Source organism: Martes martes, assembly GCF_963455335.1.
Source record: "Martes martes genome assembly, chromosome: 7".
Taxonomy (NCBI): domain Eukaryota; kingdom Metazoa; phylum Chordata; class Mammalia; order Carnivora; family Mustelidae; genus Martes; species Martes martes.
Window position 1 is genome coordinate 37467634 of NC_137894.1, and position 19637 is coordinate 37487270.

Below are 19637 nucleotides of genomic sequence, written 5' to 3' on the forward strand. Positions count from 1 at the left end.
AGTATGTTCTCTAGCATTAGAAGTCTATTCTCTGGTTGGGTTGCCTCTCTTTTTTTCCCCTCTGTATTCCATTTATTTGACATTCTGGAAAAGGTAAAACTATAGGAACGGAATCTGATTAGTGGCTGTGTGTGATGGAGGGGAGGAAATTAACTACAAAGGGTCACAATGGAACTTTTGGAGATGATGGAAATATTCTCTATCTTGGTTGTGGTGGCTACATGATCATAAAATTTGTTAAAATTTACAGAACTGTTTGGGATGCCTGGCTGGCTCAGTGGGTTAAGTACCTGCCTTCGGCCCAGGTCATGATCCCAGGTCCTGGGATCAAGTTCCACATTAGACTCCTTGCTCAACTGGGAGCTTGCTTCTCCCCCTGCCTGCCACTCCCCTTGCTTGTGTTCCCTCTGTCTCTGTCTCTCTCACTCTCTCTGACAAATAAATAAATAAAACATTAAAAAAAAAATCTATAGAACTGTAGAGGTGCATGGGTGGTTCAGTCGGTTGCATGTCCTCTTGGTTTCTGCTCAGTCATGATCTCATGGCTTGTGGGATTGAGCCCCTCATCCGGCTCCTTGCTCAGTGGGGAGTCTGCTTGAAAGATTCTGTCCCTCTGCCCCTCCCCCTACCTACGTCCTCTCTTGCTCTCTAAAAACGAATAAATCTTTAAAAACATTTATAGAACTGTAAATCTAAAAAGAGTGTATTTTAAATTTTTTATATCATTTGATATATACACATGAAACTACATATCCTTATTACATGTAATGCTTTCTGATATTTTATGACAAATGATGTTTAGCAATTATCAAAATTCCAAAATTTGGATTACAAAGATTAGGCACAGCTTTTATCAAGTAAACTGAAAGACTGAAATGATGGTAACAACAGTTAATCCCTAGATTCTGTTGAAGCAAGTGAGAGACTGATTTCACAAGCATAAAAATAAATCTGTTGGTTTCCTTTAACTAAATTTTCCTTAAGTGCAAAGTGGTGATGACACCCCTGTTTACCTTGATCAGGTGGCTTTTTAAAGAAATGCTACTATTTTAACAGCTGGCTTTTACCACGTGAAACATGCCCCTTGACTATTAGTTGGAAATTGCTGAAGATGGGAGGTAATTCTGTAAAGAGGCAATCCATTTTAGCTTAGAACAATCATTTGTGTAAATGATGGTGGTCAGGCAGTATATATTATAATAAGTCTTCAACATCCAAGGTTACTCTGCCAAACAATATGGTCAGGAAACCAGAATTTAGTTTCCTAATAGCATAACATACATATCCTTCAGTCTGCTGGAAGCAAGGTTTACCACACAAATCATTTGCCATGTTACACACAAACCTTTCCTGGAGAAGTGTAACAAAAATAGGTAGAATACAGTGTTTTAGTTCATTATTCATGGAAATACACTGACAAAATAATGTCACTCTCCTAAACCTGAGAGAGACTGATAACCGTTAAATGTCTTTTGGCTGATACATATGTGTATCGGGGATGGGAGATGGAAGATGCAGAAAAGTAAGGAAATGGCAAATCTTAATTTGATATGAAGGCCATTAAAGAGGACACTTAAAATTTGTATAAAAGTTGGTAACATTTTATTTTTAAAATTTTATTTATTTGACAGAGAGAGATATCACAAGTAGGCAGAGAGGCAGGCAGAGAGGGGGAAGCAGGCTCCCTGCTGAGCAGAGATTTGGTAACATTTTAATGTCATATGTGAGAATGATTGTTAAGTCTGTAATTTTAAGCTTTTTGAAAGCCGCCTTTGTTTCTCTCCAGAGCTATTTCTAATTCTTTAAAATGTTGTATATAATATTCTCTAAGTATCTGTTTGTGTTTAATATTGAAATAACTTATGTATTACTAGTTGAGTAGGTGGCAGATGATGGAAAGTAATTTTGTTTTTGTGTCCTTATTATGGTTATGAATTCTCAGGGGATATGATGGAGTTTTTTTGTTTTGTTTTGGTTTTGGTTTTTTGGTTTTTAATAGCAACAATAGCTAGTAACATGGTAGGTTTTCAGAAATACTAACACATGTAATAGGGATAGTCAAGACAATCGATCAGGTGTAGGCAAACTCTTCCAATAAAGAGGCAGATAATAAATATTTTTGTATTTGTGGGCTTTACAGTCTTTGTCATAACTACTCAACTTTGCTGTTATAGTGAGAAAACAGCCATATATAATGTGAAATGAATGGTTGTGGGTGGATTCAGCCCATGGTCCATAAAGTGCAAGACCCCATAAACACTCTTTGTTTTAAATAAAAACATATTTTGAAAACTGCATAAAAAGGAGTTGTATTTTAGAGGTCAAACTTCCAGTAATGAGTTAGTCATGGCAATGTAATGTACAGTCCAGTGGATATAGTCAGTAATACTATAACAGCTTTGTATGGTAAGAGATGGTAACTAGACTTGTTGTGGGGACCATTTTGTAATATATAAAAATACTGAATCACTATGACATACACCTGAAACTAATAGGCTATTGTATGTCAATTACACTTCAGTAAAAAAGGAACGTGAAATGTTAAAAAAAATGAGTTGTATTTTAGATCTATTTATTCATGCATTTAACAAATACTCAGTGACAGTTTAAGAGCTCATATGCTAGGTACCATGCCAAGTACTAGGCATAGAGCAGTGAACAAGGCAGACATGATTCCTACCGTCATGGAGTTCGCAGTGTAATGGGGAAAACAGACAGTGACCACATATTTGAATACATTTACAAAGGATAACATTGGATGAGCTCACACTAAAAGCCTTGTAGTGAATCATTTTGTAAAATCGATAATCCCTGTGGGTTACCAATAATCACTCCTTATGATTTTTATTTGCTAAAATTTGTGCTCTATTTCCCTACAAAAATATTCATATTATAGTGTATCTTCTCTAAAGTTAATTATTTAACCAAAAAACTTTTGTTTGTGACACTTATCAAAATTAATTAACATGTGCATAACTAGAATCATAGCAACATCTACTTGCTAGTTGTCTGTTTTCCCTTTTAGATATAATTACTGTTGAATTTTATTGTGTCTCTGCTTAGTAACATCTATTATTAATGTATAATGTTTATTTTTGGTCTGTAGAGATCTGTTGTCTGAAGGGATAGTTCATCTGCATTCAGAAACTAAGGTATGAAATCAAACTTTTTTTTTTTTTTTTTTTTTTTAAAGATTTTATTTTATTTGACAGAGAGAGAGAGAGAGATCACAAGTAGGCAGAGAGGCAGGCAGAGAGAGAGAGGAGGAAGCAGGCTCCCCGTGGAGCGGAGAGCCCGATGCGGGGCTCGATCCCAGGACCCTGGGATCATGACCTGAGCCGAAGGCAGAGGCTTTAACCCACTGAGCCACCCAGGCGCCCCATGAAATCAAACTTTTGAGGCACCTGGGTAGCTCAGTTGGTTAAGCCTCTGCCTTCAGCTCAGGTCATGATCCAGGGTCCTGGGATCAAGCCCTGCGCTGGGCTCTCTGCTCAGTGGGGAGCCTGCTTCTGCCTCTCTCTCTACCTCCTGCTCCACCTGCTTGTGGGCTCTCAAATAAAATGTTTTTAAAAAATTAAACTTTCTGTAAATATAATTACATTCTGTAGAATTTAGGTTATTTTTTAAACTTTTCTTAGAATAAAACGGAGGAGTATGGCTATAGAAATAGAGTATAAGCCTTGATACTTAGATGCCTTCATGTTGCTCATAAAATAAATTTGAATGCTTTTTTGTCTCATAATTTCACTGAACAATTTGGATATATATTGGAAAAAATTCTAAGTAAAATGAATCTGTAACCTAAGCATTTTTAGTTTTCTCTCTGAAGCCCAAATTTACCACATACACCACCCAAAAAAGAAAAGTATTTCTCTACAAAGGTGGTAATTTGAGAGGTTTATTCATTCATTTAGATAGTTACAGTGTGTAGATAGAACACTCTTGCAGGTGCTAGGCAAATTGGTATCTACAAGTTCCCCACCTACTGGGATCTAGGCCAGGGGAACGGTATTTGTGCAGGTCTGTCTGGGGAATAATCAGTGAGGAGAACTGAATTCTGTGAGCCAGAACATCCAGTGTAATGTTCACTAGCTAGCTGAATATCCTTGAATTTTGGAGGCTCATTTTCCTTATCATTGAATCTGTTGGTGCTAGTGATAGCTAGGTCTTTTCCAGCTATACATTTCTGGGATTCTTTAAAATATAATTTGATTAATAACATGAAAATAGCAATTGTTCTGTGTAGTAAACTCACAGTTCTGTATATTACAAAATTGCTTTCCATGCAAATGATTGGAATCTAATTAATCAGTAATTTAAATTCTTTTGATGTTGCCAAAGACCAAAAATGTTGATGCAGTAAACAAGGTTCCAAACAAACTGCGCTCTGCAAATAAAGGAAGAAAAACAAATTCAAGGTATAGTACAGTTTTAAAATTATTGTTTTCCTTTTTTAGTTTGATGATCCACAATACCATCATTTTAATTATTAAGCTCTATCGGTTTCTCCAGATCTTTTTATACCTTACACTGTGTATATCTTATCTGCATTGAATAATTTAAAACATGTTCTACTCAGAAATGTCTTGCAACAGTTACTAAATGCTTTTCTCTTAAGCAAAATCACCACATTTCAAATTTTTAAGTATTAAATATTTTCTTACAACTTAGACTAGAACATAGGTGTCCTTTTCTGACAAGTGTACTTTTTTGAGCTTTTAATAGAACACCATACATTATTGCATATATTGACATACAGAATGATCTGGTGTGCTCTAAGTAAGGCTATTGTATCATTGTAATTTACATTCTGTTGTTTTTGGTGAGAACTAATTCAAAACTGTTCTTAGTATTTTAAGTTGTAAAGGGGACCAAGAGGCTCTTTAGAATAGGAGACCTAAAAAAGGAAGGTCACACATGCTGTGTATTGTATCAACCAGCTTCTTTTTATTAAATGTGTTACTTACCCAAAATGATAATTACATTATAATCCTAGAAAAATCTTTGTTAATGTTTGTGTCTTTTAATTGGCTAAGTAACTTTTTTGTTTTTTGAATAAAAGAAGGAAAAAAGAATGAAGCAGTTATTAAGAGAAAATAAATCTAAAATAGAAGAAAAGAGAACTAATGTAACTGGTTATCTGACTTTCAGACTTCAAAATTACTTTTTAAATAAAAGATTGTTTTTCTGAACAAAATTCTGAAGGCTTTGCTTGTGTTGTAAAAGTAAGTTAGGCTTTAAGTAAAAAGTTAAAAATAAGGTTTTCAGAACCATAAACTTAATGGATTAGGGCTGGCCCATTCCTTAATGCCTTTACTAGTGACTTTTATTTCATATATCTTCCCTTGTTAAGAAAATCAAATCTAGGGGCACCTGGGTGGCTCAGTGGGTTAAGCCTCTGCCTTTGGCTCTGGTCATGATCTCAGGGTCTTGGGATCGAGCCCCGCTTCAGGCTGTCTGCTCAGCAGGGAGCCTGCTTCTTCCTCTCTCTCTCTCTGCCTGCCTTTCTGCCTACTTGTGATCTCTGTCTGTCAAATAAATAAATAAAATCTTTAAAAAAAATCTAATTTTTTGGTTGGCTTTGATTCTGGTTGGGATATGTTTCTTTAGGTGGAAAAAAAGTGTTAATTTTGATTGAGCTAATAGCTGTTCACTCTAATTTTTTTCTTAAGAGGTATTATTCTTCAGTGTTTGCAGAATGATGGCTAGAAGCAATGTCAATTTATATAGTTATTCTTGAGCAGCGTGTAATTTAAAAGCGACAGTATGGATTTGACCTGGGAGGCTAAGTTCAGCACTCTCAAGTTTTGACGTTTACTTGTTTGAAGGCAATGTCTAGACAAACTGGCTTCATAAGCCTTCTCTAACTCTGTTAGCTGTGTGATTCATAAAAATTGAAAGTCAACTAAGTCTTTTATAATATCATCCTTGAAAGTGTCAATTGTAGATTTCATCATAAATTTAAAATTAATAATTTTGATCTGCTTTGTTATTTGAATAAAAAAGTCCTATCCCCTTTATATATTGGCATTGTATGTAATATATGAATGTGTATTTTTATATGTGTGTGTTTATTTATAGTATAAAATTGAAATACTCTGATGTACAGACTGCCAATGATGTTGCTATTCCAGAGGATTTCTCAGACTTTTCTCTTGCAAAAACAATTAGCAAAATTGAAGGGCAACTCGAGGAAGAAGGTTTGCCTGATTGTATAGATGATGATATTTTTTGTGGTGTTAGTAACGACATTGGAATAGGTAAGCTTTCTTTTCTTTTTATCCTTATATCACAGTTACTTAGAAAAAGGTATTTAGGAACAATTTTTTTTGCATTTAAAAAATGTGTTGTGACAGCTTGCATTTGTTTAAAAAATCATGTAGTGGGACATGATGGTAGGAGGACTGAGAGGAATTATAGATGAAATAAAATTGGTTTTGAGTCGATAATTGTTGAATATGGGTGATGGGAAAGTGGTTTTTTTCATTGATATCTCTCTACTTTTACATATGTTTGACATTTTCCGTTATAAAAAGTAAAAATGAAAAAGACTATATGGAGAGTGCCTGGATGGCTCAGTTGGTTAAGAACCAACTCTTGATTTCAGCTCAGGGCATGATCTCAGGGCGCTGGGATTGAACCCTGTGTTAGACTTCACACTCATGGGGGAGTCTGCCTGAGACTCACTCTCTCTTCCATGGCCCTGCCCACCTTAATAACTCTTTAAAAAAAAAAAAGACTATATGGTATCCGTTTCATTAATGACATTGCAACTAAGGTTAAAATGCCTCATAGCTTATCATTAAAACATTAAAATAATTTGGGGGGGGGCGCAAAAGGAGAAGGAGAGAGAGAATCTTAAGCAAGCTTCATGCCCAGTGCAGATCCCAGTGCAGGGCTCCATCTCACAACTCTGAGATCATGGCCAAAATCAAGAGACGTTTAACCAACTGAGTCACTCAGGTGCCCCACATTAAAATAATTTTTTAAATCCAATGTTTCTTTGATTTCCTTTCATTTATTGATACTGTATTTTACTTACTGCATGTTCAAAGGATAAATGAATGATTGATGTGGCATCAGTTAAAATAATCACATTAGTTTTCTAGTAAATGTAATTTTCTTTCTTATAAACTCATTCTCTGCATATCACTTTGAAAAATAATACTAAGTTTAGATCATCTAAAAACAGAATTTAGTTACCAGTAATGCCTCTAGAACTGTTGAATTTGTGAGGAGCTACCCATGTGTTTATAAACAGAATAAGACAATTACATGTATTTGAACATGATTAGTACTGAACTATAGTTGTGACTTCAGGCAAGCCACTTAGCCTCTCTATAATAGCAATTTCCTCATTTCAAAATATAGCAGTTTGTATGAGATAGTCATAAGATTTATCTTTAAAATTCTGTTGATCCTGTGAAAACCATAACAATTTATATGTGTAATGATTATTTTGCTACATGCTAGTCATAAATGAGCAATTTATTTATGAATTTATTACATTTACTGACTTATCTAAGCTTTCTGGGGGTACTTTTCAGAAGAGAAGTTAAGTGAAGCAGGAAGTTGCCTTTATGTCTCTGTCAAGATGTCTTCAAGGACACAGTGGTCACATGTTGACTGTTCTTCAGTACACAGTCACCCATGGCCCTGTTAGAATTATTCCTGCTTTTAGATACATAGAACCAGTACAAACTACCTTAAATTGCTACTTTCTTTTTATTGCTGAATCATCTCTCTGCCACTTTGCCTCCCTGCCTTCCCTTTCCAGACTATTTGGCCAAGGTATCGCTCCTTCTGGGGGAGTTTTCTCTTACTCTATATGATTGCCTGAATGGCTATATAGGCAAGAGGAGAAGATCAAAAGTAGCTTAGTAGCACATACTGCTCTCTAAGACTAAAGTCCGAGGGAGATGGGGATTGGAGGTTAATGCTCTGGGCCTGCAGAGGTGAGAGCATTCGGCTCCTTGGTGACACTGAGGTTAGTTGGGGGGAGAGAAAGAGATGGTCAAGTCCTGCTCTCCCATTCTTCCTCCTTTGCAGACCAGCTACTGCAAACTACATATTTTTAAATGTATCATTTCCCTCCTATCCTGTACTAACTTGGAGTGACATGAGAGGCTTGAAGGGAGATTTGAGGCTAAAGAGGTCTAGGTGGGTTGGAGCCAGTCACCATTAATTAGCTCCATGAAAACACTGGGAGCATTTAGTAAGAAGAGCTTTGGAGTGGGAAGTGTGTATGGAAATGTTTTGTGCTCCGTCGGGATATATCCTAATGACTCCTCAGAGACAATTCAGAGTGTTCGTTCAAGATCCATGAAGGCAAAGCTTATCTTATCCCTACTATGCCTGGGACATTATAGAGACTTAATAGATATTTTTTAGATAAATGATCAAATGAATTATGGAGTGAGATCTAAGTTCACGTTTCACTTTACTTATATAGTTCTAGAAATATCAAAGATTTATTGCTGATATCATTGAATAAAGATTTTTAGGTAGCAATGAAATACCAAAGGTAGATCTTAGGGACTGTGGGAGAAAACTTCAGCAGTAAGGTATTTCTTTGCTTCTGAGGCACATAGACTACATTTTAACTTCCGTGAAATCAGGATATGTGTTACGGTCACTGGTATTTTGTAATCACAGTGGCTGAGATTGAAGTTGAGTTTTGCCAGAGAGGTTTTATGTTTGTTTCTGCCAAACACCTAGGGACATTACCAGCCTGAAACACCTTTAAATTCTGACTGAGGTATTTTGAATCATGTTGGTAAAGTACACATTCATTCTGCAGACTTAATGTGAGTATTGGCTTGTGGTTCAGATTCTCAGGAGAGTTTTTGGTTGTTTTTCCTTTCTTTACTCAGTTTCAGGTTGAGATGTGAACAGTTCCTCTCTGTTGGGTGGATTTGTTTTTTATTTATCTTAATAGTATGGGTATTTAGTGTCTTTAGTGTTCTCAGAGAGGGATCTCCTGATAAATTCCCCATCTTCCACATTTTTTCCTCATAAAATAATGGTCTGTCTTACAATGATCTTAAATTCAGTGAAAGACAATAAATGTATTATTTAAATCTGCAGAAGCCCAGAACAGATTTCTAAAGGCCAAACTCCGTGTTATGCAGGAGGAATTGGATAATGTTGTATATGAATGCAATAAAAAGGTAAAAACCTCTCAAAATAAATTCTCTAATATTCAAAGATATTCTAGGAGCAGTTTCAATTATTTTTAAAATATATTCATTGAGATTTAATTTATAGTTAAATTTTGAATATGTAAATACTGAATTTTATTCTATTTTGAGATGTTGAATTTTTCTGAGCTAAAGAATATTAAATACTTGTTAGCAGTTAGAATTTTCTGTATAAGATTTACAAATGTAAGCTATTAAATAAAAATAAAATATCTGACTTCCATTTTTGAGGATGAAAATGGAATGCAGTTTGTTTTTCTTTGTGAAGAGAATATAAGTATCTCAAATCATATGACACTCCATTTTGTTTTCTGCTTTATGTTGTGATACCAAACTTTGTGCATTTTTTCACATAATCTATAATTTCCTACATATAGGAAAATGAAATTCAGGATTTAAAGTCTCAAATAAAAAAATTTGAAGAAGATTGTGTGAGACAGCAACGAACAATTAATTTGCAACAGTCTCAAACAGAAAAATATAAAACTCTTTTTGAAGAGCTGAATAAAAAATGTGATGGATTACAGCAACAGCTGTCTTCAGTAGAAAAGGTAATAATTTTGCTTGCTTTCTGGATCTAATGTTAAAGATACTATAAAACATTAAAGTTACGTGTTTGTGTGGTCACCACTTTTGTTTGTTAGTTATTTTGTTAATATTTACTAAAAAGTCTTTCACCATATAAGAATATTTTTAATAGCTTTATTGAAATATAATTCACATGCAATACAAATCACCTTTTTCAAGTATACATTTCAGTGGCTTCTAATTTATTCAAGGATTGTGTAGCTATCACCATGATGAATCTTAGAACATTTTCATCACCCCAAAAAAGACACTCTGTACCCTTTAGCCACTGTACCCCAGTCTTCTCTCAGTCCCCTCCAGCTCTAGGCAATTTCTAACCTGTTTTCTGTTGGTAGATTTGCCTCTTTTGGACATTTGGACATGCTATGTGTAGAATCATACAGTATGAGGTATTTTGTGACTGACATCTTTTAAGAATGTTTTTGAGGTTCACCCATGTTGTAGTACATATCAGTACTTCATTCCTTTTTATAAAGTAATATTCCATTATATGGATATAAAACATCTGTTTATCAGTTGATGGACATTTCTGTCATTTCCACTTTTTGGCTCTTTTGAATAATGCTCCTGTGAACATTAACATACAAGTTTTTGTGTGGACATATGTTTTCATTTGTCTTGGGTATATACCTAAGAGTAGAATCATTGAATCATATGGTAACCCTGTGTTTAACCTTTTGAAAAATTGTTGACTATTTTCCCAACTAGCTGTACCATTTGTATTTCCATCAGTAGTGTGTAAGGGTTCTATTTTCTATACATTCTTACTAACACATGTTAGATTATCTTTTTGGTTATAGCCCATGTGAGGTGGTTAAATCATTTTGATTTGCAGTTCTCTGATAACTAAAGATATTGAGGATCTTTTCATATGTTTATTGGTCATTTGTATATCTTCTTTTGAGAATGTCCGATCAAATCCTCTGCCCACTGTTTAAATTAGAATTTTTAAATTATTGAGTAGTAAATGTTTTTTAGTATATTTTAAATACAAGTCCCTTATCACATATATGATTTCTAAATACCTCTCCTATTCTTTGGGTTGTCTCTTCACTTTCTTTACAGTGTCCTTTGAAGCACAAAATTTTTAAATTTTGAAATCTAGTGTATCTAATTTTTCTTCGGTTGTTTGTGCTTTTGGTGTCAAATCTAACTGGATAATATATTTTAAATAAGCTGTCTCATTAAAAAACTTATATTAACGTACCATTTGAGATAATAAAAACAAAACATACTGTACAGTATTACTTTGTAAGACTTATGATAAAAATATCATATAAGAGACCTAAGGAGTAAGAAATTACGCCATCATTACTGTATTTTTCTTTAGCATGTTCATGAAAAAGCATGTTTTTGACCATTTTGGTCTTGTGTAATTAGCATTATCTCTGATAATAAATTTCTTAACATTGGCTTTATTGAGATAAAATTTGTGTATAGTAAATCACCCATTTTTTTTTAAGATTTTATTTTTTTATTTGACAGACAGAGATCACAAGTAGGCAGAGAGGCAGGCAGAGAGAGAGGAGAAAGTAGGCTTTCCATGGAGCAGAGAGCCCGATGCAGGGCTCAGTCCCAGGACCCTGGGATCATGACCCGAGCCGAAGGCAGAGGCTTTAACCCACTGAGCCACCCAGGCGCCCCTAAATCACCCATTTTAAGTATACAGTTCTGTGAGTTTCAACAAATAGTTATTTAACTATCACCATAATTGAGATACAGAACAGTTCCACCATCCCTAAGAATTCTCTTATGAATTTAGTCAAGTCTTCCTCCTACTTCCAGTCCAAAGTAACCACTGATCTGGTTTTGGTTCTTACATTTTGGCCTTTTCCAGCATGTTATGTAAATAGAATCACATAGAGTCAATAGGCTTTTGAGTCTGTTTTTTTCACTTGCATAAGGCAGTTGAGGTTAATCCATGTTGTAGTTTATTCCTTTTCATTACTGAATAGTGTAACATTGATGGATATACCACATTTTGAGTAACTATATATCTGGAAATCAAAATTAATTATAGTATCTAATAGTGTAAGTCAGTACTATCCAAGTTGGTAGCTAGTCCAAATTGTAGCATGCTGTAAGTTTAAAGTAAATATCAGATTTTGAAGACTTAATAAAAAGAATAAAAAAGAATATTTTTATATTGATTACATATGAAAATATTTTGGATATATTGTGATAAGTGAAGTATAGCATTAAAATTTTACTTGTTTCTTTTTAAAGTAGCTACTAAAAAATTTAAAATTACATATGTGATTCATATTATGTGGTTCATATGTCAGTCTAAAAAATATAGACAATTGTTCTAAGAAAAAAACTGTTGTATCTGGGAAACCATTATTTTTATTTTTTATGATACTTTATCATTTGTCAACATGCTACCAAGTTTCTGGTCATATCATCATTGCCATTTAACATAATCTTGAAACCTTGCCTACATCTTTGATTCTCTTCTTGTTCCTGGCCTTTATATCCAACCTATGCATTCTTCAAATGTTTTGCATTCATTTTTTCTTTTCAATTTCCATTGCCCCTTCCATTGATTGCTCCTTTCCATTGATTCAGGCTCCTTTCCATTGATTCAGGCTATTATTATCTTATTTCTGAATCCTCCTCACTGGTTATTTTATGTCCTCTCTCTTTTCCTTACCCATTGTATCTTGTACTCTAGCAATAGATTAATATTCCCGAAAGACTACATTGATTATAACTCTACCTTTGTGTGGGCAGAAATGAAACTAACACTTTTTTTTAGTACTATGTGTCAGGCAAAACATTTTACAGAAAGAGAAACTGAGTCTAGGCGGTGAAACAAAGTGCCCAGGGTCATACAGGTAGTGGCAGAATAAGATTCAAACCACGTTTGTCTGACTCCAAAGTCTCTGTTCTTCCTACAAATCATGTAGACTCTTTCTCCAGGCTCTCAAAATTAAGTGGCCTTAAACACACAGCTATTCCAAAATCTTATGGCTGTTTAGAGTTAAATATTTGAAACCTTTGATTCAGTGAGTATTCTAAGTTGTTATGATACATTGACTATCTGAAGATTTTTATGACTTTCATTAGCTCCGAACTTCCCATCTTGAATCCTTATCTACCTACCAGGAAGAGAGGTGTAACAACTCTCATGGGTTGTGTGGAACTCAAGAATGAATCTTTTTTTTTTTTTTTTTTTTTTTTTTGCTAATTCTGCTCACTATATATCTCTAAAAACAAACCTCAATGTACAGTTGATAGAAATGCAAAACAGAGCTTGAGTTTGATGGAACTACTTCTATAAACCTATAAAAGCCAACTATTTGAAAAATTCCTATATGTATTACACTAACAGGTGGAGCTATTTCTAAAACATAAAAACAGAAAACATTTTATTTCAGCCTTGAATTTTGTTTTTCAGTTAATAATCTGTTTTATAGATGTACTTTGTTTATTTTTTGGTAGGCATTTGAGTTGTTTCTACCTTTGGACTATTAGAAATAAAGCCACTATGAATTTTCATATACAGATTTTTATATAGATACGTGTTTTTGTACAGGGACATCCAACATCACTCCTGATTTCTGGGTATAACGGAAAGTATATGTTTAACTTAATAAGAAACTGCTAAACTGTTCCAAAGTAATTGTACCATTCTTCATTCCCATCAGCAATATATGAGAGTTCCAGTTAGTCTGTGTCTTCATCAACACTTGGTATTGTCAGTCTTTTTTGAATTTTAACCATTAAACCATTTTAACTAGATTAGTATGTCATTATTATTTTAATTTGTATTTCCTTTATAACTATTGGTCTTAAGCATCTTTTCATATGCATATTGGCCACTCATCTATCTTCTTTTGTCTATTCAAACCTTTTGCCCATTTAAAAATGTATTGAGTTGAGATAGGACTTACTTAGATTTCCTTCTATAATTCTTTTGCTAGAATATATATAGTGAAGAGTTTCTTCCAATCATACTTGGTTTTTTTTATTTTCTTGACAGTGTTTTTCAAAAGAGTTTTAAATTTTGATGAACTCCAATATTTTATTTTACTTTTATTTCTAGTTTGTGCGTTTTTCATCTTATTCAAGAAATCTTTGCCCACCCCATGAGAGAAAATCTTCATGTATTCTTACAGGAGTTTTATGGTTTTAGCCTTTATGTATGTGTGTGTATTTGTATACATATACATATATATAGTACATGAATAAATCTGTAATCTATTTTAAATTGATTTTGTTTATATGGCATGAGAATAAGGTCAGAGTTTATTTCATTTTTCATATAATCAGCATTTGTTGACAATACTAGTCTTTCTCAATTTAATTACCATGGCACCTGTGTAGAAAATGAATTGACCGTATATGTGAGTCTATTTTTAGACTATTCTGCTACATTGATTTATATGTTCATTGATGTATAGTTTGATACAAGTGATCATTCAATAAAACCATGTGGAGTGGAATTTTCTTTTTGAAAGGATCCTAATGATCAGTTTATTTAGTGGATGAGTCTGTTTTGATTTTTTATTACTGTTTGAGTTAGTTTTGGTAATTTGTGTTTCTTAAGAAATTTTTCCATCCCATTTTAGTTATCAAATTTATTGGTATAAATTTGTCCTTAATATTCCCTTATTATATTTATAATGCCTGCATTATCTGTCCTAATGACACCTATCTCACTCTTGATATTAATAATTTCTCTTTTCTGTGAGTTAGCATTTTTCATTGACTTTTCTCTGCTCTTTTTGTCAGTTTTCTATTTCATTGATTTCTACCCTTTAGCATTTCCTTAATTCTTATTTGGGATTAATTTCATTTCAGGATTTTTTTTTTTTAAGATTTTATTTATTTATTTGACAGACAGAGATCACTAGTAGGCAGAGAGGCAGGCAAAGAGAGAGAGAAGGAAGCAGGCTCCCCGCCGAGCAGAGAGCCTGATGCAGGACTCGATCCCAGGACCCTGAGATCATGACCTGAGCCGAAGGCAGAGGCTCAATCCACTGAGCCACCCAGGTGCCCCTCATTTCAGGATTCTTAAGATAGAAGTTTAGACAACTGATTTACTACTTTTCTTACTTTTCTTTACATAAGCATTTTAAAACTATAAATTTTCCTCTAAGTGCTGCTTTATCTGTATTCCATAAATTTTGATGTTGTCTTTTTATTTTTATTAAGTTCAGAGTGTTTTCTAATTTTCTTCATGATTTTTCTTGACCTTTTAGATTATTTAGAAGTGTATTGGTTAATTTCTAAATAATTGGGGATTTTTCATGTCTTTCTGTTAATTTCTAATTTAATTCTGTGGTTTGAGAACCTACACTTTATGATTTCATTTTTTAAAAATTTGTCTTCACCAGTTTTACAGGCCAGCATTTGGCCTCTTTTGGTGAATACTTCATGTAATTTGAAAAGTATATATAGTATGCTGTGTTGGGTGGAGTGTTCTATAAATATTAGGGCAAATTTGTTGATAGTGTTGTTCAAGTGTTCTGTCAGTTATTGAGAGAGAGCTGCTGGTGCTGTAATCTCTGACTAGAATTGTGGATTTGTCTATTTCTCTTTCAGTTATATCAGTTTTGGCTTTACGTATTTTTAGTCTCTGTTTTGAATGCCTGCACATTTGGGATTATAGTGTTTTTGATTAACACGTCTTTATAATTATGAAATACTTTTTTAAAAATCTCTAATAACATTCCTTGTTCTAGAATCTGCTTGCTTTGTCTGATATTAGTGTAGTAATTCCAGCTTTATTATGCTTCATGTTTGCTTGGTATGTCTTTTTTCAACTTTCTGCTCTTCATCTGCCTTTATATTGACAATGGGTTTATTGTAGCCAGTGTACAATTCGGTGTTGCTTTTTCATCCACTTTCATGGTCTCTCTCTCTTATTGGCATGTTTTTAGACCAATCACATTAATGCAATTTTTGATGTTCATATTTAAATTTATCATCTTGCTGTTTGTTTCTTGTTTTTTTCCTAACTATTCTTTGTTACTTTTTTCCGATTCTGAACTGAATATTTTTTAGTATTTCATTTTTTTTCCACTGTTGGCTATGTCTCTTATATTTTTATGGTATATTTAACTCAAAAAATATAAAACATATTTACATGCATAAATTATATAAAACACAAAAAACATATTTACCATATCACAGTCTACCTTCAAATCATGTTATATACTTTCACATATAAGAAAGACCCTCACAACAGTATATTTTGTTTCTGCCTCTTTTCCTTTATGCTTTTACTTTTTTTCCCCTCAATTCATTACTTTAATACATTTATGTCGCTTGAAATATGGGATGCTGAGGAAGGCATGCACATAAATCAAGGGTAAAAACATAAAACCAAATCCAAAGATAGATATTATGGCTGTAAATTCAACCTGACTTCAGGGTTAGTATTCTATTTTTTAAAATTTGTATTTATTTTATTTTAATTTTATTTTTTTAAATTAACATATAATGTATTATTTTCTTCAGGGGTACACGTCTGTGAATCATCAGTCTTAAACAGTTCACAGCACTCACCATAGCACATACCCTCCCCAGTGTCCATCTCCCAGCCACCTTATCCCTCCCTATCCCTCCCCTCCAGCAACCCTCAGTTTGTTTCCTGAGATTAAGAGTCTCTTATGGTTTGTCTCCCTCCCTAGTCCTACCTTGTTTCATTTTTCTCTCCCTTCTCCCTACCTCTGCCCTGCCTCTCAAATTCCTCATATCAGAGAGATCATATGATAATTGTCTTTCCCTGATTGACTTATTTCGCTTAGCGTAATACCCTCTAGTTACATCCATGTCATTGCAAATGGCAAGATTTCAGTTTTTTGATGGTATTCCGTTGTATATATACACTACATCTTTATCTGTTCATTTGTTGATGGACATCTAGGCTCTTTCCATAGTTCGGCTATTGTGGACATTTCTGCTATAAATATTGGGGTGCATGTGCCCCTTCAGATCACTACATTTGTATCTTTGGAGTAAATGCTCAGTAGTGCAATTGCTGGGTCGTAGGGTAGCTCTATTTTCAACTTTTTAAGGAACCTCCATACTGTTTTCCAGAGTGGCTGCACCAGCTTGCATTCCCACCAAGAGTGTAGGAGGGTTCCCCTTTCTCCGCATCCTCGCCAGCATCTGTCATTTCCTGACTTGTTAATTTTAGCCATTCTGACTGGTGTGAGGTTATATCTCATTGTGGTTTTGATTTGTATTTCCCTGATGCCGGGTGATGTGGAGCACTTTTTCATGTGTCTGTTGGCCATTTGGTTGTCATCTTTGCAGAAATGTCTGTTCATGTCTTCTGCGCATTTTTTTGTGTGTGTGTTATTTTTGTCACCATAAAATACATCATTATTTTTTTAATGATGTATCTTAGTTTTTGATGCAGTGTTCCAAGATTCGTTGTTTATGTACAACACCCAGTGCTCCATGCATATGTGCCCTCCTTAATACCCACCACCAGGATCACTCATCCCCCAAACTCCTCCCCTCTAAAACCCTGTTTGTTTCTCATGGTTCATCTTCTGCTCCGATTTCCCCCAATTCACTTTTCCTTTCCTTCTCCTAATGTCCTCCATGTTATTCCTTATGTTCCACAAGTATGTGCATTTCTTGGTTGGATTCTTTCTTCTTTGGGTGTTGAGTTTGATAAGTTCTTTATAGATTTTGGAAACTATCCCTTTATCTGATACGTCATTTGCAAATATCTTTTCCCATTCTGGCCGTTGTATTTTGGTTTTGTTGACTGTTTCCTTTGCTGTGCAGAAGCTTTTTATCTTGGTGATGTCCCAGTAGTTCATTTTTACCCTTGTTCCCTGACCTTTGGAGATGTTTCTAGGAAGAAGCTGCAGCAGCTGAGGTCAAAGAGGTTGCTGCCTGTGTTCGCCTCAAGGGTTTTGGTGGATTCCTGCCTCAGATTGAGGCCTTACCACAATATTCTTTATATAGTTATATTTTAAAGAGCTTAACATATGAAATGCCTTTTATATTTGCCATTTCTGGTATTCTTCATTCTGTAGATCTGTTTTTCTATATGCCTGCTTGAAATAAACACCCTTTCAATCTTTGTAGTACCAGTTTGCTAGTCACTGATTCCTTGTTTTTGTTTCTTTGAAAAAAGACTGTATTTTTCCTTACTATTTTTTTTTATTTTGAAAATTACAGATTCACAGAAGCTGCAAAAATAGAGGTCCTTTGGACCCTACACTCAGTTTCCTTCATTGGTAGCATCTAATATATTAATAGGATAGTATTAAAATCTGGAAACTGACAGGCATTACTCAGATTTCACCAGTTTTATATGCACTTGTGTGTGTTTGGACCCCCTTAAATTTTTGAAGGATATTTTCTACTAGATACAGAATTATTAATTGAAAGTTTCTGTCTTCTTTTAGTACTTTAAAGATATCATCCCATTGTGCTCTGGGTTATGTCATTTCTGACAGAAAGTTCACAGTAATTCTTTTCTTTTTACCCTTATATTTTTATGTCTTTTATCTTTGTTTTTAAGACATTCTCTTCGTTACTTGTTTTCAGCAATTTCATAATGATGTGTTTTCTCAGTTTGGTGTAGGAAGTGTTTATTCTGCTTGAAGTTTGTTGAACTTTTTGAATCTGTGGGTTTATAAGTGTTCATCAAATTTGGAAAATTTTGGCCATTATTTCTTGCAGTATTTTTTCTATACCCTGTCTCTCCCTCCCCCAACCTGTAACTTCAGTTATACTTTTGTTAGATCACTTGATATTATCCCACTGATAATATATCAGTGACATTAGGTCACTGATGTTTTTAGCCTTTTTTCCTTTATATTTTTTATTTGAGTAGGTTCTATTGCTGTCTTCAGTAGTCCACTGATCTTTTTTTTTTTTAATTTAATTAATTAATTAATTTGACAGAGATCACAGGCAGGCAAGAGAGGAGGAAGCAGGCTCCCTGCCAAGCAGAGAGCCCGATGCGGGGCTCGATCCCAGGACCCTGGGATCATGACCTGAGCCGAAGGCAGAGGCTTTAACCACTGAGCCACCCAGGCACCCTCACTAATCTTTTCTTTGCAGTATATAATATACTCTTAAACAAGTGAAGTGTTTATTTTGATATAGTATTCATCTGTAGAAGTTCCATTTGATTCTTTTTTTATATTCTTAGTTTATGTCCTCATTATATTAATATATATAATTAAAATAGCTGTTTTGACAGTCTTGTCTGCTGGATCCATTGTATTTCTCATTTATGGATTTGTTTCTGTTGAATTTTTCTTCTGGATATCAATCACATTTTCCTACTGCTTGGTTTAGTTAGTGATTTTATACTGGATACTAGACATTGTGAATATTGTATTGTTAAGTATCTGTGTTTAATGTGCTCTTTGAAAACAAGTCATTTTTTTTGCCAGTTTAGTCCCTTTGAGGCCTGTTTTTAAGTTTGGCTTGGGTGTGTCTAGAGTAGCCACTAGGTGTAGCCTAGTCCTCAGTATACTCAAAGAATATCCTGTGTAGATTCCTAAAGCTCCCTCCTAATGGAGTTCCTCCTTATTTGAATTCTTCTCAGAATTCCAGCTGCCCCAGTCTTCTCCAGCTTCCATCTCTGTCTCTGCAGCTCGGCAGAACTTGGCTCTTTTCTCCTCCTTATACCCACAGTGTGGATATTGCCTCCAGGCAGAGCGCTGGGGTGATTGTAGGACTACTCCATTTATTTCTCTTCTCTCAGGAATCATAATCCTATTATCTTCCTTTATCTCTAAATAGTTATTTAACATTTTTTGACTATTTTTTTGGTTGTTTACAATGTGTTTTTATGTTAGGTTCTTACTGTTTCATAATGGGTGGAATCCTTAATCTCTGTTTTGTTTTGGGGTTTTTTTG

At 34.3% G+C, this 19637-nt stretch overlaps 1 protein-coding gene across 3 annotated transcripts in view; it reads left to right on the top strand.

Annotated features, from left to right (window-relative positions):
• Window positions 1-19637, top strand: part of TEX9 (testis expressed 9) — a 65810-nt gene that overhangs the window by 13091 nt on the left and 33082 nt on the right. For 2 of the 3 annotated variants that reach the window (XM_080808781.1, XM_080808782.1), the window contains 4 exons: window positions 3107-3152; window positions 6082-6260; window positions 9088-9170; window positions 9578-9751. In XM_080808781.1, coding sequence (XP_080664907.1) covers window positions 9126-9170; window positions 9578-9751 — 219 coding nt within the window. In that variant the 5' untranslated portion in view covers window positions 3107-3152; window positions 6082-6260; window positions 9088-9125. Of the gene's footprint in view, window positions 1-3106; window positions 3153-4341; window positions 4419-6081; window positions 6261-9087; window positions 9171-9577; window positions 9752-19637 lie in introns of all 3 variants that reach the window. The other variant, XM_080808780.1, reaches the window with a different exon arrangement.